This window comes from Arachis hypogaea, chromosome 2 (assembly GCF_003086295.3).
Source record: "Arachis hypogaea cultivar Tifrunner chromosome 2, arahy.Tifrunner.gnm2.J5K5, whole genome shotgun sequence".
NCBI lineage: Eukaryota > Viridiplantae > Streptophyta > Magnoliopsida > Fabales > Fabaceae > Arachis > Arachis hypogaea.
Window position 1 is genome coordinate 21,920,996 of NC_092037.1, and position 24,553 is coordinate 21,945,548.

Below are 24,553 nucleotides of genomic sequence, written 5' to 3' on the forward strand. Positions count from 1 at the left end.
TGTACAACTGTCCTTGTATGATCACATATTTGGGGGCTTCCCTCCTGATGGCTTGTGCTTTCTTCTCGTCTTGGGGTGTTTTGACGTGCTCCACATATCAGAAAATAGGGTCTATCTACGAGGGGGGTTTGGAGTCTGGGTTGCGCTTAAGACGATTGCTGGTTCAGTTGCCAGTCCTTGGATTAAGGACATGTTCCCTGTCCCAGGTTTGGTGCTTGCTAGCTTGGAGAGGAGGTCTGCTCGGGCTTTCCTTTCCCTAAGAACATGCTGGATTATGACTTCCTCAAAGCTTTTGCATAACTCTTTTACCTTTTCTAGGTATTTTTGTAGTAGTGTGTCCCTGGCCTGGTAGTTGCCGTTTATCTGGGATGTAACGATCTGGGAGTCACTACTAACTTCTACCTTGGATGCTCCGACTTCTTTAGCTAGGATTAGCCCTCCTATTAGTGCTTCGTATTCTGCCTGATTGTTGGAGATGAGAAACTCGAACCTAATTGACTGCTCGTAAGCTACCCCTACCGAGTTCTCGAGAATGATCCCGGCCCCTTCGAACGTTTGGTTGGATGCTCCGTCAAAGTGGAGCTTCCACCGTGTGTTCGGTATGTCGGGTGCCTCTCCTGAGACCTCTACCAGGAAATCTTCCATTGCTTGGGCTTTGAATGCTTGCTTGGGCTCGTATTGCAAATCATATTGGGATAGCTCTACTGCCCATGCCATCATTCTCCCTACGAGGTCGGGCTTCAGGAGGACCCGTCGAATGGCCTGGTCGGTTTTTAGGACGAACATGCCCTTGGAAGTATCTCTTGAGCCTTCTCGACGAGGTTAGTAGAGCGTAAGCCAGCTTTTCCAGTTTGGTGTATTTCAACTTCGCCCCTTGGAGTACTTTGCTGATGAAGTATATTGGGCGCTGAGTCTTATCTTCTTCTCAGACAAGAACCGCCGCCATGGCTTGTGTGGTTACTGCTAGGTATAAGTACAGAGGTTCCCCTTCTCTGGGTTTGCTAAGCACGGGTGGTTTTGAGAGTGATGAGCGGATAATTTATACGCTTTTTGGCATTGTTTTTAGGTAGTTTTTAGTAAGTTCAAGCTACTTTTAGGGATGTTTTCATTAGTTTTTATGTTAAATTCACATTTTTGGACTTTACTATGAGTTTGTGTGTTTTTCTGTGATTTCAGATAATTTCTGGCTGAAATTGAGGGACTTGAGCAAAACTCTGAAAAAGGCTGACAAAAGGACTGCTGATGTTGTTGGAATCTGACCTTCCTGCACTCGAAATGGATTTTCTGGAGCTACAAAACTCCAAATGGCGCGCTCTCAATGGCGTTGGAAAGTAGACATCCAGAGCTTTCCAGCAATATATAATAGTCTATACTTTATTTGGAAATTGACGACGTAACTTGGCATTGAACGCCAAGTACATGCTGCTGTCTGGAGTTAAACGCCAGAAACACGTCATGATCCGGAGTTGAACGCCCACCAAGAAAAGCCTCAGCTCGTGGATAGATCAAGCTCAGCCCAAACATACACCAAGTGGGCCCCGGAAGTGGATTTATGCATCAATTACTTACTCATGTAAACCATAGTAGCTAGTTTAGTATAAATAAGACTGTTTACTAGTGTATTAGTCGTCTTTTGACCATTCAGTCTTTTGACCACGTTTCATCTTTGTTCTCAGTTTTGTTTTATTCTTCATCTTAAGAGGCTATTGATCACGTTTTAGGGGGCTGGCTATTCGGCCATGCCTGAACCTTTCACTTATGTACTTTCAACGGTGGAGTTTCTGCACACCATAGATTAAGGGTGTGGAGCTCTGCTGTACCTCAAGTTTCAATACAATTACTATTACTTTCTATTCAATTCTCTTTTATTCTTATTCCAAGATATACGTTGCACAACACTTTGATGAATGTGATGATCCGTGACACTCATCATCATTCTCACCTATGAACGCGCGTGACTGACAACCACTTCCGTTCTACCTTAGGCCGGGCACATATCTCTTAGATTCCCCAACAGAATCTTCATGGTATAAGCTAGATAGATGGCGGCATTCATGGTGATCCGGAAAGTCTAACCTTGTCTGTGATATTCCGAGTAGGATCCCGGGAATCCGAAAAGGCTAACCTTGTCTGTGGTATTCCGAGTAGGATTCTGGTATTGAATGACTGTGACGAGCTTCAAACTCCTGAAGGCTGGGCGTGATGACAAACACAAAAGAATCAATGGGTTCTACTCCAACCTGATTGAGAACCGACAGATGATTAGCCATGCTGTGACAGAGCATTTGGACCATTTTCACTGAGAGGATGGGATGTAGCTATCAACAAGGGTGATGCCTCCAGACGATTAGCCGTGCAGTGACAGCGCATAGGACTATTTTCCCGAGAGGATTAAAAGTAGCCATTGATGATGGTGATGCCCTACATACAGCTTGCCATGGAAAGGAGTAAGAAGGATTGGATGAGAGCAATAAGAAAGTAGAGATTCGAAAGGATTCTAGCATCTCCACACGCCTATCTGAAATTCCCACTATTGATTTACATAAGTATTTCTATCCCTTTTTATTTTATTTATCTTTTAAATTATCTAATCCAATTACATTTGATCTTATGAATCCACTTAACTGAGATTTACAAGGTGACCATAGCTTGCTTCATACCAACAATCTCTGTGAGATCGACTCTTACTCACGTAAGGTATTACTTGGATGACCCAGTACACTTGCTGGTTAAGTTGAACGGAGTTGTGAGCTTCTCTAATAGTGCCTGGAACTCTTGTATCACAATTTCGTCCACCAAGTTTTTGGCGCCGTTGCCGGGGATTGTTCGAGTATGAACAACTGACGGTTCATCTTGTTGCTCAGATTAGGTAATTTTCTTTTCAAAAATCTTTTTCAAAATTTTTCTTTTCTTTTTCGTTTTTTTTCCAAAATTATTTTCGAAAAAAATTAATAAAAATCCAAAAAAATTAGAAAATCATAAAAATCAAAAATATTTTGTGTTTCTTGTTTGAATCTTGAGTCAACTTTTAAGTTTGGTGTCAATTGCATGCTTTAAAAATTTTTCTTGCATTTTTCGAAAAATACATGCATTCATAGTGTTCTTCATGATCTTCAAGTTGTTCTTGACAAGTCTTCTTGTTTGATCTTGTTGATTTCTTGTTTTGTGTTGTTTGTTGTTTTTCATGTGCATTTTTCGTTTGTTAGAGTCCATGCATTAAAGATTTCTAAGTTTGGTGTCTTGCATGTTTTCTTTGCATCAAAAATTTTTCAAAAATATGTTCTTGATGTTCATCATGATCTTCAAAGTGTTCTTGGTGTTCATTTTGACATTCATAGTGTTCTTGCATGCATCCTGTGTTTTGATCCAAAATTTTCATGTTTTGGGTCATGTTTGTGTTTTTCTCTCTCATAATTAAAATATTCAAAAATAAAAAAAATATCTTTTCCTTATTTTTCTCCAAATTTTCGAAAATTTGAGTTGACTTAGTCAAAAATTTTCAAAATTAGTTGTTTCTTACAAGTCAAGTCAAATTTTCAAATTTAAAAATCTTATCTTTTCAAAATCTTTTTCAAAAAATCATATCTTTTCCAATTTTTCCTCTTTTTCGAAAATTTCAAAAATCTTTTTCAAAATATTTTCAAAATCTTTTTCTTATCTTTATATCAAATTTTCAAAAATTAGCTAACAATTAATGTGATTGATTCAAAAATTTGAAGTTTGTTACTTTCTTGTTAAGAAAGGTTCAATCTTTAAATTCTAGAATCATATCTTGTAGTTACTTGTTAGTCAAGTAATCAATTTTAATTTTAAAAATTAAATCTTTTTCAAACATATCTTATCTTTTTCAAAATTTTATCTTTTTCAAAATTTGATTTTAAAATATCTTATCTAACTTCTTATCTTCTTATCTTTTTAAAATTTGATTTTAAAATCTTTTTCAACTAACTAATTAACTTTTTGTTTGTTTCTTATCTTTTTCAAAACCACCTAACTACTTTTCCCTCTCTAATTTTCGAAAATATCTCATTTCTTTTTCAAAAATTCTTTTTGTTTTAAATTTTAATTTTAATCTTATCTTATCTTTAATTTTCGAAAATTACTAACCCCTTTTTTAAAAATTGTTTTCGACATTCTCCCCCTCTTTTCTTGTTCTATTTAATTATTTAATTACTAACACTTCTCTTCACCTCTCTCCATCTAAATATCCGAATCCCCTCTTCTACATTCTTCTCCCCTTTCTTTTTCTACTAACATAAAGGAATCTCTATACTGTGACATAGAGGATTCCTCTTTCTTTTCTTGTTTTCTTCTCTTTCATATGAGCAGGAACAAGGATAAAGGCACTCTTGTTGAAATTGATCTAGAACCTGAAAGGACTCTGAAGAGAAAATTAAGAGAAGCTAAGTTACAACAATCTAAAGGTAACCTTTCAGAAATATTAGAACAAGAGAAGGAGATGGCAGCCGAAAATAATAATAATGCAAGGAGAATGCTTGGTGACTTCACAAAGCCAACGTTCAAATTTGATGGAAGAAGCATCTCCATTCCTGCCATTGGAGCCAATAACTTTGAGCTGAAACCTCAGCTAGTTGCCTTAATGCAACAAAACTGCAAGTTTTATGGACTTCCATCTGAAGATCCTTATCAGTTTTTAACTGAGTTCTTGCAGATCTGTGAGACTGTAAAGACGAATGGAGTTGATCCTGAAGTCTACAGACTCATGCTTTTCCCTTTTGCTGTAAGAGACAGAGCTAGAATATGGTTGGATTCACAACCCAAAGATAGCCTGGACTCCTGGGATAAGCTGGTCACTGCCTTCTTAGATAAATTCTTTCCTCCACAAAAGCTGAGCAAGCTGAGAGTGGATGTTCAAACCTTCAAACAAAAAGATGGTGAATCCCTCTATGAAGCTTGGGAAAGATACAAGCAGCTGACCAAAAGATGTCCATCTGACATGTTTTCAGAATGGACCATATTAGATATATTCTATTATGGTCTATCTGAATTTTCAAAAATGTCATTGGACCATTCTGCAGGTGGATCTATTCACCTAAAGAAAACGCCTGAAGAGGCTCAAGAACTCATTGACATGGTTGCAAACAACCAATTCATGTACACTTCTGAGAGGAATTCCGTGAATAATGGGATACCTCAGAAGAAAGGAGTTCTTGAAATTGATGCTCTGAATGCCATATTGGCTCAGAACAAAGTGTTGACTCAACAGGTCAACATGATCTCTCAAAATCTGAATGGATGGCAACATGCATCCAACAGTACTAAAAAGGCAGCTTCTGAAGAAGCTTATGATCTTGAGAACCCTGCCATGGCAGAGGTTAATTACATGGGTGAACCTTATGGAAACACCTATAATTCATCATGGAGAAATCATCCAAATTTCTCATGGAAGGATCACCAAAAGCCTCAACAAGGCTTTAACAATGGTGGACGCAACAGGCTAAGCAATAACAAGCCTTTTCCATCATCTTCTCAGCAACAGACAGAGAATTCTGAACAAAACACTTTTAATTTAGCCAATCTAGTCTCTGATCTGTCAAAGGCCACTTTCAGTTTCATGAGTGAAACAATATCCTCCATTAGAAATCTGGAGGCACAGGTGGGCCAACTGAGTAAGAAAGTCATTGAAACTCCTCCCAGTATTCTCCCAAGCAATACAGAAGAGAATCCAAAAGGAGAGTGCAAGGCCATTGATATAATCAATATGGCCGAATGCACAAGGGAGGAGGAGGACGAAAATCCTAGTGAGAAAGACCTCCTGGGACGTCTCTCAAGCAAGAAGGAGTTTCCTATTAAGGATCCACAGGAATCTGAGGCTCATATAGAGACCATAGAGATTCCATTAAATCTCCTTCTGCCATTCAAGAGCTCTGAAGACTATTCTTCCTCTGAAGAGGATGAAGATGTGACTGGAGAGCAAGTTGCTCAATATTTAGGAGCTATCATGAAGCTGAATGCCAAGTTGTTTGGTAATGAGACTTGGGAAAGTGAACCTCCCTTGCTCATTAATGAGCTAGATACCTGGACTCAGCAAACTCTACCTCAAAAGAAACAAGATCCTGGCAAGTTTATAATACCTTGTACCATAGGCACCATGACCTTTGAAAAAGCTCTATGTGATCTAGGGTCAGGGATAAATCTTATGCCACTCTCTGTAATGGAGAAGCTAGGGATCATTGAGGTACAACCTGCCTTGTTCTCATTACAATTGGCAGACAAGTCAGTGAGACAAGCTTATGGAATAGTAGAGGATGTGTTAGTAAAGGTTGAAGGCCTTTACATCCCTGCTGATTTCATAATCTTAGACACTAGGAAGGAAGAGGATGAATGCATCATCCTTGGAAGACCTTTCCTAGCCACAACAGGAGCTGTGATAGATGTCAACAGAGGTGAAATAGTCCTTCAATTGAATGGGGACTACCTTGTGTTTAAGGCACATGGCCATCCCTCTGTGACAAAAGAGAGTAATCATGAAGAGCTTCTCTCAGTTCAGAGTCAAGAAGAGCCCCCACAGTCAAACTCTAAGTTTGGTGTTGTGAGGCCACAACCAAACTCTAAGTTTGGTGCTAAGACCCCATATCCAAACTCTAAGTTTGGTGTTGGGACTATACAACATTGACCTGATCACCTTTGTGGCTCCATGAGAGCCACTGTCAAGCTATTGACATTAAAGAAGCGCTTGTTGGGAGGCAACCCAATTTTATTTATCTAATTTTTATTTTATTGTTATTTTGTGTTTTATTAGGTACATGATCATGGGGAGTCACGAAAAAAATATAAAAAATTAAAAACAGAATAAAAAACAGCAGAAGAAAAATCACACCCTGGGGGAAGCACAGACTGGCGTTCAACGCCAGTAAGGAGCATCTGGCTGGCTTTCAACGTCAGAATAGAGCATGAAACTGGCGCTGAACGCCAGAAACAAGCAGCATTCTGGCGCTGAATGCCAGGAATGTGCCTAGAGGAAAAACTGGCGTTGAACGCCAGTAATAATATTGAAACTGGCGTTCAACGCCAGAAACATGTTACATGTGGGCGTTGAACGCCCAGAATGTGCACCACTCGGCGTTTAAATTCCAGAATGGTGTGCAAAGGCATTTTACATGCCTATTTGGTACAGGGATGGAATTCCTTGACACCTCTGGATCTGTGGACCCCACAGGATCCCCACCTAACATATTCCCACCTTACCTCCTAATCCTATTTTACTCTTCCTCATGTCACACTTCCCAAAAACCCTTCACCAATCACCTCAATTTCTCTTCCCAATCACCTATTCACCACTCACATCCATCCACTCTTCCCCATAAACCCCACTTACCTTCCAAATTCAAAAACACTTTCCCACCCATTCCCACCCTAAATGGCCGAACCTACACCCTCCCCTTTCCCTATATATACCCTTCCATTCTACTTCATTTTCACACAACACAACCAAATCTTCTCCCCCTTGGCCAAATACATATTCACCCTTCTCCTCCATATTTTCTTCTTCTTCTTCTTCTCTTCTTTCTTCTATTGCTCGAGGACGAACAATATTTTAAGTTTGGTGTGGTCAAAGCACAATCTTTTTTGTTTTCCACTACCATCAATGGCACCTAAGGCCGGAGAATCCTCTAGAAAAGGAAAAGGGAAGACAAAAGCTTCCACCTCCGAGTCATGGGAGATGGAAAGATTCATCTCCAAGAGCCATCAAGACCACTTCTATGATGTTATGGCAAAGAAGAAGGTGATCCCTGAGGTCCCTTTCAAGCTCAAGAAAAATGAGTATCCGGAGATCCGACATGAGATCCGAAGAAGAGGTTGGGAAGTCCTAACCAACCCCATGCAACAAGTCGGAATCTTAATGGTTCAAGAGTTCTATGCCAATGCATGGATCACTAGGAACCATGATCAAAGTATGAACCCGAGTCCAAAGAATTATCTCACAATGGTTCGGGGGAAATACTTAGATTTTAGTCCGAAAAATGTGAGGTTGGCGTTCCACTTGCCCATGATGCAAGGAGATGTACGCCCCTACACTAGAAGGGTCAACTTTAATCAAAGGTTGGACCAAGTCCTAATGGACATATGTATGGAAGGAGCTCAATGGAAAAGAGACTCCAAAGGCAAGCCAGTTCAACTAAGAAGACTGGACCTCAAGCCTGTGGCTAGAGGATGGTTGGAGTTCATGCAACGCTCCATCATTCCCACTAGCAACCGATCTGAAGTTACTGTGGATCGGGCCATCATGATTCATAGCATCATGATTGGAGAGGAAGCAGAAGTTCATGAGGTCATCTCCAATGAAATCTACAAAATAGCCGACAAGCCCTCCACCATGGCTAGGCTAGCTTTTCCTCACCTTATTTGCCATCTATGTTACTCAGCTGGAGTTATCATAGAAGGAGACATCTCCATTGAAGAGGATAAGCCCATCACCAAGAAGAGGATGGAGCAAGCAAGAGAGACCCTTCACGGTTCTCAAGAGATGCATGAGGAAGCTCATCATCAAGAAATCCCTGAGATGCCTCAAGGGATGCACTTTCCTCCCAACAACTATTGGGAACAACTCAACACTTCCTTAGAAGATTTGAGCCACAATGTGGAACAATTAAGGGTGGAACATCATGAGCAGCCCATCATTCTCCATGAAATAAGAGAAGATCAAAGAGCAATGAGGGAGGAGCAACAAAGGCAAGGAAGGGACATAGAAGAGCTTAAGGACATTGTTGGTCCTTCAAGAAGAAGATGCCACTAAGGTGGATTCATTCCTTGTTCTTATTTCTTTCTGCTTTTTGGTTTTTTATATTGTATGTTTATCTATGTTTTGTGTCACTACTTCATGATCATTAGTAGTTAATAACTATGTCTTAAAGTTATGAATAAATTCCATTAATCCCTCACCTCTCTTAAATGAAAAATGTTTTAAATTCAAAAGAACAAGAAGTACATGAATTTCGAATTTATCCTTGAATTTAATTTAATTATATTGATGTGGTGACAATACTTTTTGTTTTCTGAATGAATGCTTGAACAGTGCATATTTTTGATTTTGTTGTTTATGAATGTTAAAAATGTTGGCTCTTGAAAGAATGATGAACAAAGAGAAATGTTATTGATGATCTGAAAAATCATGAAATTGATTCTTGAAGCAAGAAAAAGCAGTGAAAAGTAAAAAGCTTGTGAAAAAAAAAAGAAAGAAAATGGCGAAAAAAATATATAGAAAGAAAAAGAAAAAGCAAGCAGAAAAAGTCAATAGCCCTTAAAACCAAAAGGCAAGGATAAAAAGGATCCAACGCTTTGAGCATCAATGGATAGGAGGGCCCAAGGAAATAAAATCCAGGCCTAAGCGGCTAAATCAAGCTGTCCCTAACCATGTGCTTGTGTCATGAAGGTCCAAGTGAAAATCTTGAGACTGAGTGGTTAAAGTCGTGATCCAAAGAAAAAAGAGTGTGCTTAAGAGCTCTGGACACCTCTAACTGGGGACTCTAGCAAAGCTGAGTCACAATCTGAAAAGGTTCACCCAGTCATGTGTCTGTGGCATTTATGTATCTGGTGGTAATACTGGAAAACAAAATGCTTAGGGCCACGGCCAAGACTCATAAGTAGCTGTGTTCAAGAATCAACATGCTTAACTAGGAAAGTCCATAACACTATCTGAACTTCTAAGTTCCTAGAGAAGCCAATCATTCTAAACTTCAAAGGAAAAAGTGAGATGCCAAAACTGTTCAGAAGCAAAAAGCTACAAGTCCCGCTCATCTAATTAGAATTAATATTCATTGATATTTTGGAATTTACAGTATATTCTCTTCTTTTTATCCTATTTGATTTTCAGTTGCTTGGGGACAAGCAACAATTTAAGTTTGGTGTTGTGATGAGCGGATAATTTATATGCTTTTTGGCATTGTTTTTAGGTAGTTTTTAGTAAGTTCAAGCTACTTTTAGGGATGTTTTCATTAGTTTTTATGTTAAATTCACATTTCTGGACTTTACTATGAGTTTGTGTGTTTTTCTGTGATTTCAGGTAATTTCTGGCTGAAATTGAGAGACTTGAGCAAAACTCTGAAAAAGGCTGACAAAAGGACTGCTGATGTTGTTGGAATCTGACCTCCCTGCACTCGAAATGGATTTTCTAGAGCTACAGAACTCCAAATGGCGCGCTCTCAACGGCGTTGGAAAGTAGACATCCAGAGCTTTCCAGAAATATATAATAGTCTATACTTTATTTGGAAATTGACGACGTAACTTGGCGTTGAACGCCAAGTATATGCTGCTGTCTGGAGTTAAACGCCAGAAACACGTCATGATCCAGAGTTGAACGCCCAAAACACGTTATAACTTGGCGTTCAACTCCAAGAAAAGCCTCAGCTCGTGGATAGATCAAGCTCAGCCCAAACATACACCAAGTGGGCACCGGAAGTGGATTTATGCATCAATTACTTACTCATGTAAACCCTAGTAGCTAGTTTAGTATAAATAAGACTGTTTACTAGTGTATTAGTCGTCTTTTGACCATTCAGTCTTTTGACCACGTTTCATCTTTGGTCTCAGTTTTGTTTTATTCTTCATCTTAAGAGGCTATTGATCACGTTTTAGGGGGCTGGCTATTCGGCCATGCCTGAACCTTTCACTTATGTACTTTCAACGGTGGAGTTTCTGCACACCATAGATTAAGGGTGTGGAGCTCTGCTGTACCTCAAGTTTCAATACAATTACTATCACTTTCTATTCAATTCTCTTTTATTCTTATTCCAAGATATACGTTGCACAACACTTTGATGAATGTGATGATCCGTGACACTCATCATCATTCTCACCTATGAACGCGCGTGACTGACAACCACTTCTGTTCTACCTTAGGCCGGGCACATATCTCTTAGATTCCCCAACAGAATCTTCGTGGTATAAGCTAGATAGATGGCGGCATTCATGGGGATCCGGAAAGTCTAACCTTGTCTGTGGTATTCCGAGTAGGATCCCGGGAATCCGGAAAGTCTAACCTTGTCTGTGATATTCCGAGTATGATTCCGGTATTGAATGACTGTGACGAGCTTTAAACTCTTGAAGGCTGGGCGTGATGATAAACGCAAAAGAATCAATGGATTCTACTCCAACCTGATTGAGAACCGATAGATGATTAGCCGTGCTGTGACAGAGCATTTGGATCATTTTCACTGAGAGGATGGGATGTAGCTATCAACAAGGGTGATGCCTCCAGACGATTAGCCGTGCAGTGACAGCGCATAGGACCATTTTCCCGAGAGGATTAAAAGTAGCCATTGATGATGGTGATGCCCTACATACAGCTTGCCATGGAAAGGAGTAAGAAGGATTGGATGAGAGCAATAAGAAAGTAGAGATTCGAAAGGATTCTAGCATCTCCACACGCCTATCTGAAATTCCCACTATTGATTTACATAAGTATTTCTATCCCTTTTTATTTTATTTATCTTTTAAATTATCTAATCCAATTACATTTGACCCTATGAATCCACTTAACTGAGATTTACAAGGTGACCATAGCTTGCTTCATACCAACAATCTCTGTGGGATCGACCCTTACTCACGTAAGGTATTACTTGGATGACCTAGTACACTTGCTGGTTAAGTTGAACGGAGTTGTGAGCTTCTCTAACAGTGCCTGGAACTCTTGTATCACAATTTCGTCCTCTAGAGAGTATCTTTTTGAAATGGCTAAACGCTTCTTCGCAAGCCGGGGTCCACTCGAAGGCGATTCCTTTCTTCATTAGGTTGAGGAATGGGAGGGCTTTTTCCGTCGAGGCTCTGAGAAACCGGGATAGAGCTGTAAGCTTCCCGGCGAGTCGCTGCACATCTTTTACGCATCCTAGGCTTGTCATTTTGAGGACGGTTTCGCACTTGTCTGGGTTAGCCTCTACCCCTCGTTGTGTTATCATAAAGCCTAGGAACTTCCCGGCCTCCATGGTGAATGCACACTTGAGTGGATTGAGCCTCATTTTGAATTTCCTTAGCACTTTGAAGACAGCTTGGAGGTCATCTATGAGGCTGTTTGGCTCTGCTATTTTTACCAAGATGTCGTCGAGGTAAACCTCTACTGTCTTACTGATGAGGTCATGGAAAAATTTGCTCATTAGTCTTTGATAGGTGGCACCTGCGTTCTTCAATCCAAATGGCATTACCTTGTAACAATAAGTGCCTCCTGGTGTTATGAACACCGTCTTCTCCTCATCATGTCAGTGCATCGGGATCTGGTTATAGCCGGAGTACGCGTCCATGAAGCTGAAGAAACAATATCCTGCCGCCGAATCTACCAAGGTGTCGATGTTGGGAAGGGGGAAAGAGTCTTTAGGGCATGTTTTGCTCAGGTCGGAATAGTCGACACACATTCTCCATCTTCCACTAGCTTTTTTGACCAAGACGACATTGGATAGCCATATCGAGTACTCGAGCTCTTTGATGAACTCGGTTTCGAGTAGCCCGGCTGTTTGTTTGGCGACCTCATTGGCCCTTTCTTGGGACATCTTTCTTCGCTGCTGTGATACTGGCTTCGCGTCTGGTTTGTCGGCTAGTCAGTGGGACATGACCTCGGGATCCAAACCTGGCATGTCTGATAACATCCATGCGAAGAGGTCACTATTTGCCCTTACAACTTCCATGAGGGGGCCCTTGAGTTCATGGGGCAGATTTTTGTTTACAAAGGTGAACTGTTCTGCCGACTTCCCTATATGGAACTTCTCCATGTCCCCTTCCGATTCTGGTATTGGCTTGTCTTCCATTCTTACATCCAGGTCTGCCAGGAATATGCCGACTGCCTTTTTAGACTCTCGGAGAGACTAGCGTTGTCGCAGGCGACTGCCGCTTCTAAGTCTCCCCTAATGAAGCCAACAGTTCCTTTGTCCGTCACGAACTTCATTGTTAGAAATTTATTGCAAATCACGGCTGAAAATTCGTTGATGGTTTTTCTCCCTAGAATGATGTTGTAGGCCGTGAAGTCTCTAAGGACTACGAAGTCCGCCATAACCGACCTCCTAGCGTCACCAGCTCCGAGGCAGATTGGGAGGGAGATCGTCCCGTCGGACTTTATATAGTTGTCGCCTAGCCCCATGACACCGTGTTGGTGACTCTTAAGGTCAGACTCCCTGAGCCCCATGGCGTCAAACACATTCCTGAATAGGATGTTGGAGTCAGCACCAATATCGACGAGGATTCGCCTGACCAACCCGGTCCCAACCATTGCCGTGATTACCATGGGGGGTTCTCAGGGAGATCGTTAAACCACTGATCTTCTGGGCCAAAGGATATCATGGGGGGTCCTCCGTTTGAGGTGGTGGGACCTCCTGTCAAGATAGAGAGGATCCGGGTATCTTTCTTTGCTGCTGATTTGGATTTTAGGGGGGATATCGCGTCCGACCACGACGTTAACCACAAAAGTTGGGGGGTTGTCGGTGGCCCCTGTGGGCTCTTGTCTTACCTTGACAGTCCGGCTACAATCTTCTTCTGAATGCTCCCGTTCCCGTCTTCTTGGTTCACGGATAAGTCGGGAGAACTCATTCAACTTTTCTTCCCAGATGGCCTATTCTAAGGCATCTTTGAGGTCGAAACAGTCTTGGGTCTTATGCCCAAAACCCTTGTGATAATCACAGTAGAGGCTTTTATTGCCTCCCGTTCTCTCTTTGAGTGGTCTAGGTCTGGATAGGATTCCCTTGTCCACAATTTGCTGGTAGACTTCCACTATGGACGTCGTGAGTGGCGTGTAGTTTGTGAACCTCCCTACCCGTGGGGGCTGTTTGTGTTGCTTGGCTGGGGTTCCATCTCTGGGAGCTTCCTTATATCTGTCGACCTGGGGGGCCTGCCGAGCTGGTGGGTTCGGGAGCTGCCATTTGTTGGCTGCTACAACCTGACTTACTTCCTCATCATTGATGTATTCCTTGGTCACGCTTTGAATTTTCTGCATGGTCCATACGGGCTTAGTTGTGAGGTGCTTTCTAAAGTCTTCGTTTAGTAGGTCGTTTGTTAGGCAAAGGCTAGCGACCGAGTCCGTGAGGCCGTCGATTTTCAAGCATTCATCGTTGAACCTGTCTATAAACTTCTTGGTCGGTTCCCCGGGCTTCTGGGTGACCCCTAGCAAGTTACTCAGGTGCTTTACCTTGGCTATGCGTGTTGTGAAACGAGCTAGGAAACTTTGAGAGATGTCCGCGAAGGCTGTGATGGATCCTTGTGGGAGTGCATTGAACCATCGAATCGCTGGGCCGGCCAGCGTCACGAGGAATGCCCGGCACCTGGTTGCGTCGCCTACTCCTTCTAGATTCATTCTCGCTTCAAAGGCTGTGAGGTGCTTTTGGGGGTCCTTCGTCCCATCGTACCTCATGTCTGTTGGCTTGTCGAAATTCCTCGGAAGCCGGACCTTGAGGATCGAGGGGTGGAAAGGGGCTGCTTCCTTGATGACGAGTTCCAACCGTTTCTTTCCTTTCCCTTTTCGGGACTCCCCGTGGCTCTCGGATCCGCCTTGGGTAGGTCATGAGGTCTCTTGGGTGTGTGTTTCATCTTCGCATCTTGTTGGACTCCTTTCTCGGTTCTCATGTCTTCGGGAAGGGGAGCGTGTGCGGGTGCGAGGACGTCTCCGTGGGATCGACTCCTTGCTGCCAGCTCCCGTTTAAGGTTTTATACTCTGTGTCTGAGTTCCTGCATGATCTTGGCGCTATCGGCTCCCGTCCCCCGAAAGGGTGCCTTTCGGGGGTCTTGGTGTAGATCTGGTTAGTCTGAACAGAGGACCGCGGGTGTTCAGCGGCACAGGCCGTCGAACTCGCCCTACTCAGGCGGGCCCCTCCTCCTTCGCGAAGCTCCTCTGACGTGGGGAGTCGCTCCATGTCTACTCCAGGGTTTCCACAGACGGCGCTAATATTCGTTACCTTGCGATCTCGGGTGTTCGGGTGGAGAGGTGGGTAAGTGGGATCCGGGTGGACTTGGAGCGGGCGCGGAGGTATGAACGGAAGGTTGATGATGCCGGAGGAGGAGAGAACGAGGGGGTTGGCCACCTGCAAGGACACTCCAACGATCAAGTCAGTGTCCGTACGAGGTGGTAGCCGAATTAGGTAAAAATGTGACGTACCTCGGGGGGAGAGCTGACCTCTCCCCTTATATACTGTGTTGGGCGGGCCCATGAATGACCTAGCCCATTGGCCGAGAGGCTGCCATGAGCTGTCCTAGTCCACGTGGAAAGAGCATGTCGTTCCGGACTTCAAGTCGGGGCTTCGGGTGCTGCCCCGAGGATGCCGATCCGACCAATGTACGGAAGATAGGTCAGACGCGCCCGAGTCGGGTGTTAGGACCCGACCCGCCGGATTCTTCTTGTCGCAAGTGGATTGGGCCTAGAAATGTGAAAATTTTAAAAGATAATTTTTCACAACTTAAATGGATTATGTTAAAAAATTGAGAAATTCACCCTTATCTTATGAAAATAATATAAATTTTTACAACTTAAATGGATTATGTTAAGAAATTGAGAAATTCACAGTTGAGTTAAAACCTAATATAGTACATTATAAAAATTTACGTTAACTAAACATTATTTTGCTACTCTACTTTATTTAAATTACATCTTTAGTTATTCTTATTTTGGTCTTTCTATATTTAAAATTTTTTGCAAGAGATGTAACTAATTCAAATTTTAATTTTAATATATTGACAAATTAAATTCATATATTTAAAATTTTTTTAAATAGTGTCCTTAAAAACATTTTTTATTAATATAGTATTGTTTACTAATATAGTATTTTTTAATATATTGTGTAACTGACCCAGTTGTAATTCAACCATTGAATCACTCAGTTGACCCGATCATAATTAAATAAAAATATAAAATTATAAAAATAAAATCTAAAGCTAAAACTTAAAATGTATATCTTCACAAACATATTAATAACAATCAAGTATCAATTGTTAGATATAACTAATAATGTAAAGAGATAATAAACTAGTCAATTGGCTTAACCTATTCATTCCAGGACTACAAGTAGATACTTTTCCTAAGCAGGAGCCCCAATTCCCATAACAAGTTAACAACAATTATCACAAGCAGCTAACATTTGAAGCATGAAAAGCATCTATAGTGAATATTGGATACTACTTCCTCCGTTTCAGGGGCCCGGTCTTGAATCCACTCTTAGTCGGCTTACCCCAAGGAGTTCGAGATCCTTTTCCCCACCGACCACTACTCTTGCTCTTGCCCTCTCCTCCACCATGAGGATGGTCCACTGGATTCATGGCCACTCCTCGAACAACTGGTCTCCGGCCAAGCCACCGGCTTTGTCCAGCCTTCCTAAGCTTCTTATCTCCATGGCTTGGATTTGAGACAGTACCAACGGTGGCTCTGCAACGAGAATCAATCATTTTTTTAACACCCGAGGGGAGCTGGATAAGACAGTATTTTGATGTAGGTTCTTTCAGGATTTTTGCACAAGTTCCAGCAGCTCTAACCAGCTTGCCACCTTGCCCTGGGTTCAATTCAATATTGTGAATGATAGTTCCGATTCGCATAGAAGATAATGGCATACAACTCCCAATTCGAGAATTTATATCGGAATACATCATCTGATTCATCATGCTCTCTCGAGCATTATGAGCATTTGTGTTTGCAACAACATCCATGAAGAGTGAGAAACAATGAAACATCACAGAAATACGCCAGCAGCATAAAAACTAGAGTCTCCATTCCAGTAGGACAAGAGTATCAAACTGTATACAACTCACTGCTGCCACAAGCAAAAATACTTGCAGAATTTTGGAAGATATTTAGTATCTATTCCAGGAACTCATAAATATTATGATTTATGAACATAAGACAAGACAAAATCTTATATACTAGTACGAGCAAAATATCATGTGCTTGATTTTCTTTTTTTATATAAATGAGAAATTCTTAGATGCTCCAAGAGAAGCAAATGTTAAGTTCTTGCTCTATTCTATTGATCCTGTGTGACACATAGGTTATCTTTATTGTTAAAAATTAATTTTTCAAAATTAAAAAGAAAAACCAATAATACCCTCTCTCTTTCCAATATTCCCGATATGTCAAACCATAAATGAACTAAAGCAAAAATTCTCATTTGATGTCAGAACACCTAAGAAATTCTCAAATAAAAAGTAATAATCAGAAGAGAGAGAATGTGCATTGGGTCCTCTTCTTCGCATACCTTGATTATAAGCATGAAAGTATGAAACTGAATCCCATAACCTCTTATACATTCATCTTATATTGGCTATGATAAAATTGGTTGTGCAGGTTAAACAATAATAACTCGCACAATATTATTCATCTCACTTGAAAAATACTTGGATTTGTCAACATGAATAAAGGCATAAACCCTAATCTTAAGTTAACATAGAGATCTTCCCCAGATCACCGTTCTTTCTTTCAAGATAGTTAAAAATGCCTATAACATCAGATTCATAATGTTCACCTAAAACTAACAAATGTTAATTAACAAAATTAAATTTAATCCTAAATACACAGAAATGAATATGCTTTTATTTGTACAAGGCTGAAAAAAAAAATCAAATCTTATAAAACAAAATAAAATTTGAAAGGAAACACCAATATCTCAAATTTCACTGAATAACAAGCATCATACTAAGACAAGGTTGTGATTTTGTTGAAATTATAGGGAAGAAAGGGTTACCGGAAGAGAAACGGCGAAGAGAGTTGGTGAGATTGGAGAGAAGAGAGGAAGCTAAGCGAGCTCTCCATAGTGAAACAGCCATGGCTCAGAAATCAGAATGCGTAGCTATGGCGTCAGGGATGAGAGCATAGTTATCAGAACTAAACTGGTAATTGACCCGGTCATGGCTCACTGGTTCAACCAGTGGATCACTAATTTACCCGGTTGATCCGGTCATAATTAAATAAAAATGTAAAATTACAAAAATTAAAATTAAAATCAAAAGTTAAAACTTAAAATATATGTTTTCACAAATATATTAATAACAATCAAGTATCAATTCTTAGACATCACATAACTAACGGATTTAGATCTTCTAAATTTTGGATTTTACTCTAGAGAACCAATAGAAAACATGAGAGTTAGAAATTACACTTTATCCTCTCAAGTGAAAACCCAAAATTTAGAAGATCCAAATTCATAACTAATGATGTAAAAAGAGATAATAAACTAGTCAACAATACAAAATACTTTCTCAATTTAAAAACCAAATATAACACAATCAGTAAATCAAATCCAAGAGGTGATCTAAAAGTTGGCATCTATATCTTCATAAGACAAATTTGAAGCTTGACCAATATTTTCTTCATTTTGATTTGCATCTATATCTACATTTGTGTATCTTTCACAAATCAATACCAAGAATAATTTATAATAATACAAACAGAAAGTATGGGAACAACAATTTAACTGAACAATTTTATTTTGAATAGCAGAGTGCACGAACCACATTTTCAACAACAAATTCAACTATAATAATTTTCAGCAACAAAAGATTTAGTTCAAAAGATGATTTACAGCAACAAAAAATTTAGCTAAATAATTATTTCAGCAAGACAACAATAGATTTAATCTTCAGTGATGATAATAAGTAACAAATTCAACACAGTGATTATTTCCAGAAAAAAAAAAATAACTAAGTGATTAATTCAGCAGCTCCAAATTCAAGGTTCAACCAACTCAGTGATGATTTTCGGCAACAAACAAACTTAAGCTAAGTGATTTATTTCAACAAGACAACAACAAATTCAAGGTTCATGATAATCAGCAACAAATTTAAGCAACACATACAACTCTCAGCAACAAATTACTTTCAGCAACAAATTACTTCCAGCAACAAAATCAAAGTGCAGTGATGCAGCAACAAAATTGAAACAGAAAGAACAGGAGAATTTGTTGGAACTCACCAAATCGGGTTGCGGCGAAGGAAGCTGACGGGAAGGGAGAAGCAAGAAGACGACAACAAAGACCAGTCCACCGGGACCGGCTGCCTCTGCTACCGGCGACGAAGAGCACAGGGAAGGCGCGCGTCCGAGTGCGAGACGATGACGAGACAGAGAGCGACGACGATGACCAGTCCCACGGCGACGACGATAGCGGTGAAGGTGCGCGACTGGGTGCGAGACTGATAACAGATAGCGACAACGACGACCAGGTGCGAGACCGAGACAGTGAGAAGCAAGAAGACGACGACGACCACCGCCCGAGGGACCAGATGCCGGTTCCGTCTGCTTCTGCCGCCGGCAAAGCGAGCGCAGGGAAGGGAGTGCTTGAGCTGACGAGAGCTTGACAGATCGGAGACGAGAGGTGAGAGACCGGAGATGAGACGAGCTGACGAGAGCTTGAGCTCGTCGGAGAGAGTGACGAGAAACTGAGAAAGAGAGTCCAGAGAGGAGAGAGCGTTGAGGGCTGCGGGTGATCTTCCGCAATTAGGGCTTCAGAGTTCAGAGCGGGAAAGCGGGAAAGTCGGATCCGGATATAAACCGGCCGGGCGATATAAACCGGCCGAGTCACCGATTTTTCTGAAAACCGACCGGGTCGATCCGGATTTCAGCGGGTCCGAAATCCGACCGGTCCAACAGGTGATTTTGACTTCGCCTAGAGTGTTCCCAGCTACTAGTTTCTGGTATGTTCTAGAGTATAGACAAACAAAAGCTGCGTCTGTTTGCAAAGCTAAAGAAAAAGAACCAAATGAAAGCGGGAAATGGCGCTATGGATGGAAAACGGTTCAGAGCCACTAACAGAAGCCGAGAAGGCAGACCTTGAAGCCATTGCTGCCATCAAAGAATCCGCAGCCATTGAACTCAAGGTACACCTACTACTCATTAACCATTTCAATTTTTTTTTCTTTTAATTTATTTTACTTGAGCGTTCAATTTGCGTTCTTTTAACTTATCATTTTTGAATTAGGAAAAGGGTAACGAGTATGTGAAGAAGGGTAAGAAGCATTACTCTGAAGCAATTGATTGCTACACAAGGGCGATTAATCAGAAAGCATTGAGTGATTCTGAGAGCTCTGTTCTTTTTGCGAACAGAGCGCATGTCAATTTGCTTCTTGGGAACCATAGGCGTGCCCTCACTGATGCTCAACAAGCACTCAACTTGTCCCCTTCCAACATAAAGGTGCTCAATTTATGTTTCATATATATATCTATATATATGTATGCACTGTCACAAAATAGATTTACACCTACATCCAAATACATAGCTCTAGATTAGCAAAAATAACTACTTTTTATATTGATAGTATAAATAGTCATGCAAGAGAACGGACGTGATTGGTACTGAAACATTTTTACCTATTAGTGCATCATATATAGGTGAATTTAATTTTAATGCATAAAACAGTTTTACAGGTACATCTAATTATGGAATGCATATTAGCAAAAATAACTAGCTTTTGCGTTGTATTGGTTTCTTAGTTTTGTTTCGCAATTTTTGAAACAAATATGTATATATGTATTGCTTTCTTCCTTTTGTTTTGCATTTTCTTAAAATTTTTTTAAAAACATAGTGATTTCTTGTATGGATTTAATTTGTATGTAATGTTAGTATAGAGTATAGACTATAGACGTTCAATGATGTGTTGTTACATTGTAAAAGTGTTTGAATAAAGCGTTCGTTATCTTAAAAGTCAATGTTATTGATTCATAGCATTTCAACTCTGCTTGTGTTAGTCCTAAAAATGAGTTTTTCACCATCAATTTAGTGGCTCTGTTATTAATTTGCATCAATTTAATCGTCTACTGTAAAGAATGTTTGAAGCACTGATTTGATGTAACTGTTTATCTTTGAGGACTAACTTGAACAGTTACACTTTGTCTTATGAAGTTTATTATTGTGAATTTGTGGTTCCCTTGATTTGATGTCTCAAGCAATGAAAAATCATGATTAGGCAATTTATAGGGCTGTCAAAGCATCTCTATCACTGAATTTATTGGCTGAAGCACAAGACTTCTGCCGAAAGGGTCTTGAGTTGGACCCCAATAATGAGGAATTTAAGAGGCTTGACCAACAGATTCGTACGAAGATATCGGAGAAGGAGAAGCGTGAGGCTGAAGTCTCCAAAGCCATATTGGAGGCAAAAGTATGGACTGCCGGTTGTTTCTTTCATAATTTATCTGTGTTTTGCTGTATGGAACCTCATGCCCTTGTTTTGACCAAAAACTATGCAGGAACTTGTGTCTGCAATAGAAAATAGAGGCTTGAAGATTGGAAAGGCAATATATCGAGAACTCACCGGGTTAAAGAAACCGGTGTTAGACAAAAATAATATCCTTCATTGGCCTGTCCTTCTTCTTTATGCAGAGGTTATGTCCAGTGATTTCATTGAGGATTTCTGTGAGACTGACATGCTTTCAGTCCACCTTGATATGATATCCTTTTCTTGTTTTTTTTTTTTTTAATGATTTTTAAAATATCTACATAAATCTGTTATTTTTATGTGGGAATGTATTACACCCTTAGCTTCCAAACATGTTTTCAGCAGACCAACCACTCCCATGGGATGTTGAAAACAATTACAAACGTGATTTTGTTGAATTATACTATGAGGTAAGCTCTCTTTTTAAAATTTTTTTCCTCGTTTGAGTTTGATTTCTTATTTCTGTTTGCAGATATTGATGCTCAAAGTATACTAGTTGTTTTGTTTGCCAATCAAAATCGGATGGGATAGTAAGAACAAAAATAAGGATAATTGAAGATTTCATACAACATATCTATCTATTCATCTAGGACCTTACAGTGTTAGAACTGATATTGAAGATGTAAAGAATCTGCTATAGAATTGGGAGTTCTTGATAGTGAGCCAAAAATCCTAATCTGCACAAGTATATACACCATCACTGGGGTAATTGTTAAGTCCCTGTCTCTCCCAAACTATTCCAATTCCAATTGACTAGACACCCTTCTCACCATCCTATTCCCTCTATCTATACTTACAACAAACTAATCGATTGTAACTAACTAACAAATGGTATCCTAACATAGAGAGCAGCTAACACCACCATTCACCAGATATGCATCGAGTTGCCATTTTCTTTTTCTTGAAACATTTTACTTTTACTAAGTTTTAGTCTGTTTTTTTAAAAAAAGGGCAGCCCAGTGTGTTAGTATCCCACGTTAACACAAGGTACGGGGAAGGGCTTGCTAAGTAAATATTTAGTATCAGATGATTGACCGTTTATATCTTAAGAGCATTTTGTTCACCTCTTAGCCCATGTTTTATCAGGCTGGCTCTGGAGTTCGTCTATCAAAGGAGAAACTTCTTCATTGTTTATTAGAGGGAACTGCAGCTTCTCATGTTGGTGATGAAGAGAAAGATGCAGTTGAGGATTTTAAACACAGTGCAGGTATGGTATAGTACTTTTGAAGTACTAGTGATACAAGTAGTGGAATCAACAGTGCTCTTAGCTTATAGGCAACCAAGTATGACAATAACCTCAAACTCTAGGCCTAGGAAGTCCCTGTTAACCTATTTCTGTTTGGCCACCATGTAAGTTTACATATATCGATTTGTGAGATATTTTTTGTCTTTATACTGAATATACTACTTATGTTCATCAATTGCTTGTTTCCCTTAATGTGACATCATGTAGATTTAACCATACATTTGCTCCCTTCTATATGTGGTTTCAAGTTGAAGCGAATCAATCCCTTGTCAACACAGTTTTACTAACAAATAGAATAGGGACATTACGTTGTTAGGATTCACAAGTTTAAAAATGATCTTAAAAAGTAGCTCTGGATATGATACAGCTATTTTTGGTATAGAGTCGCTGTAGCAACTTGAGCGATAGAATCAAGCATAGCTGTGGATGGTATACTTGGGAACTGTAACTCACGAGTCACAACAAATCAAAGTGTATTGAACCTTAGGTGTAGGAAGAATAAGGCTTGTCCGTGGTCAATTGAGCTGGTTGATGATCTCAGTGGTCTCAGGATTCCCAAGATGCTGGCTTAGTTTAACTAGATACATTATTGTTCAATTCTCACAAGAATTTTATGTATCTATCCTCCCTTTTATGTGAATAATTGTTTATATGATGTGATATCTTTTTTGTTCATCAGGTTCCCCAAAATGGATCAAAGTAAATGAGAAGAAAATGCTCCAAGATATCCTCAAAGAACCTAATTTCGTAATCCCAGAAATCCCAGGTGACATATGGTTTTAGAAAATGTCATTGCTTTTTCATCGTTGATTTTGGAGTAAACTACTATTTTGATTCCTAAAAGATTTAGTTTTTGACAAAATAACTCTGAAACAAAGAAATCATATCTTGTCTCTTCAAAGATGATCTCAGTTTGACAAAATGCACCATTGTTCATAAGTGACAATTGTTTCATGCATTGATCTAAGTTTTTGTGATAACATTTGAATAATTATTTAAAAAGTGCATACAAAAGGCCAATGAAAAATGCGATTTCTAAACCTCGTTATTCATCTTTTTTTTTTTTTTTCCTTCTAGATCTAGCTATTGTAAAATCACCAAATGTGAAGGATGAAAATTTCTTATTTTTCTAAGAAGACTTGCAAAGAATTGGGTTAAAAATTTAATTTCTAGACCCTTTTTAGAGAAAGTCTCCCCATATTTGGTGCATTCTAGGTAATCTTTAGGAGGCCAAGATGTCATTTTTTTTTTTCAGAAAGCTTAATCTTTTGGTGCCAAAATGGTGGTTTATTCTTGATTCTGTTTAGAAATTCAATCGAGTGATGTACTTGCAGTCTTCTATGTTGTTTCCAAGCAATCCAGCTTTTATAGCAAGTTCAAATCTGGAAAATGGGCTCCTCCAAGCATATGAAAGCAAAGCAACAAAGGAAGGGCTTCAAGGTAGCTATTAGCTAATATACCTTTAGTTGTTATTATAGCCACTAAATTCAAGAGTTCATTTACCAACTTGGAGTCTGAATACTGTTCATAATTCATAGTTATCCACTGTTTCCAAAAATTTTGGATTCAAAACCTTCGTTATCTGCCAGTTGTTATTTGGTGAGTCAAATTTTGAGGTTACATTAGTGTCACATTAATAATGAACAAAGGAAAAAACTTGCATGAATGTGTCTTATTCTTTTCTAGGCAAGTGAACAAAGAAATATGATGTATCATTTGTTGTAATATTAGGGGTTTCTTCAGTACCCTTATAAGATCTAATAATAGTCTTTGGATATCTGACTATTAGTAATTTTGCGTTTACAATCAACCACATTTCTCATCGACTCGAATATTATTTTATTTATTTCTTTAAATATGCTTTAGTTATAAAAACCTATTATTAAATTATAGTGGTATACGCGAAAAATACTGATACCTTTATTTTAGTTTATTTTATTTAAAAAAAACTACAATAATTTAGTATTTGAAAATCCCTATAATGTTACTTGATTATACTAGGGAAAAAGGAAATTATAATAACATCCAAAATTTATAAATTGATTAATTTAGTATATAGTCTTTTGTGTGGAAATAAATAAAAGTTGAGTTCCGTTTATGGTTAGCAATGAGCGATTTTTTTAATAGTAAACTTATTTGGTAGTCTTTATTATTGCGAATATTGCATACCTTAATAACATAATGATT

At 39.5% G+C, this 24,553-nt stretch overlaps 5 protein-coding genes across 8 annotated transcripts; 1 reads left to right on the forward strand and 4 right to left on the reverse strand.

Annotated features, from left to right (window-relative positions):
• Nucleotides 1-111: 111 nt before the first annotated feature.
• On the reverse strand, nucleotides 112-717 carry LOC112722934 (uncharacterized). Its single transcript, XM_025774131.1, has one exon. The coding sequence runs from the start codon at nucleotides 715-717 to the stop codon at nucleotides 112-114; it is 606 nt and encodes a 201-aa protein (XP_025629916.1).
• Nucleotides 718-12,757: 12,040 nt separating this feature from the next.
• On the reverse strand, nucleotides 12,758-13,213 carry LOC140176780 (uncharacterized). The gene has a single exon (XM_072208324.1). It carries the CDS (start codon nucleotides 13,211-13,213, stop codon nucleotides 12,758-12,760), a length of 456 nt encoding a protein of 151 aa, XP_072064425.1.
• A 339-nt stretch (nucleotides 13,214-13,552) lies between these two features.
• LOC112722943 (uncharacterized) lies at nucleotides 13,553-14,347 on the reverse strand. The gene has a single exon (XM_025774140.1). It carries the CDS (start codon nucleotides 14,345-14,347, stop codon nucleotides 13,553-13,555), a length of 795 nt encoding a protein of 264 aa, XP_025629925.1.
• Nucleotides 14,348-15,856: 1,509 nt separating this feature from the next.
• LOC112722953 (uncharacterized) lies at nucleotides 15,857-19,526 on the reverse strand (the record flags this gene model as incomplete). Its single annotated transcript, XM_025774149.1, has 2 exons — nucleotides 15,857-16,472; nucleotides 18,884-19,526. Coding segments are annotated over 2 exons (1,014 nt in total), but the record flags the coding sequence as incomplete, so codon positions are not given.
• LOC112741213 (uncharacterized) lies at nucleotides 19,522-24,158 on the forward strand. 4 transcript variants are annotated; one of them, XM_072216144.1, is made up of 8 exons: nucleotides 19,522-19,785; nucleotides 19,887-20,099; nucleotides 20,872-21,063; nucleotides 21,152-21,365; nucleotides 21,463-21,530; nucleotides 22,207-22,327; nucleotides 23,046-23,132; nucleotides 23,701-24,158. In XM_072216144.1, exons 1-8 carry the CDS (start codon nucleotides 19,681-19,683, stop codon nucleotides 23,775-23,777), a joined length of 1,077 nt encoding a protein of 358 aa, XP_072072245.1. In that variant the 5' UTR covers nucleotides 19,522-19,680; the 3' UTR covers nucleotides 23,778-24,158. The 4 variants fall into 4 exon arrangements, with proteins under 4 accessions (XP_072072245.1, XP_025645887.1, XP_072072246.1 ...); XM_025790102.3 differs by having other exon boundaries at nucleotides 21,152-21,352; nucleotides 21,453-21,530; XM_072216145.1 differs by having other exon boundaries at nucleotides 19,552-19,785; nucleotides 19,893-20,099.
• The last annotated feature ends 395 nt before the right edge of the window (nucleotides 24,159-24,553 follow it).

Coding starts and splice junctions, on each gene's coding strand:
- LOC112722934 (XM_025774131.1), bottom strand. CDS start 717: ATGGCATGGGCAGTAGAGCTATCCCAATATGATTTGCAATACGAGCCC.
- LOC112722943 (XM_025774140.1), bottom strand. CDS start 14,347: ATGAGGTACGATGGGACGAAGGACCCCCAAAAGCACCTCACAGCCTTT.
- LOC112741213 (XM_072216144.1), top strand. CDS start 19,681: ATGGCGCTATGGATGGAAAACGGTTCAGAGCCACTAACAGAAGCCGAG. Junction 20,100..20,871: donor TGTCCCCTTCCAACATAAAG/GTGCTCAATTTA, acceptor AATCATGATTAG/GCAATTTATAGGGCTGTCAA. Junction 22,328..23,045: donor GGATTTTAAACACAGTGCAG/GTATGGTATAGT, acceptor TTTGTTCATCAG/GTTCCCCAAAATGGATCAAA.
- LOC140176780 (XM_072208324.1), bottom strand. CDS start 13,213: ATGGTTGGGACCGGGTTGGTCAGGCGAATCCTCGTCGATATTGGTGCT.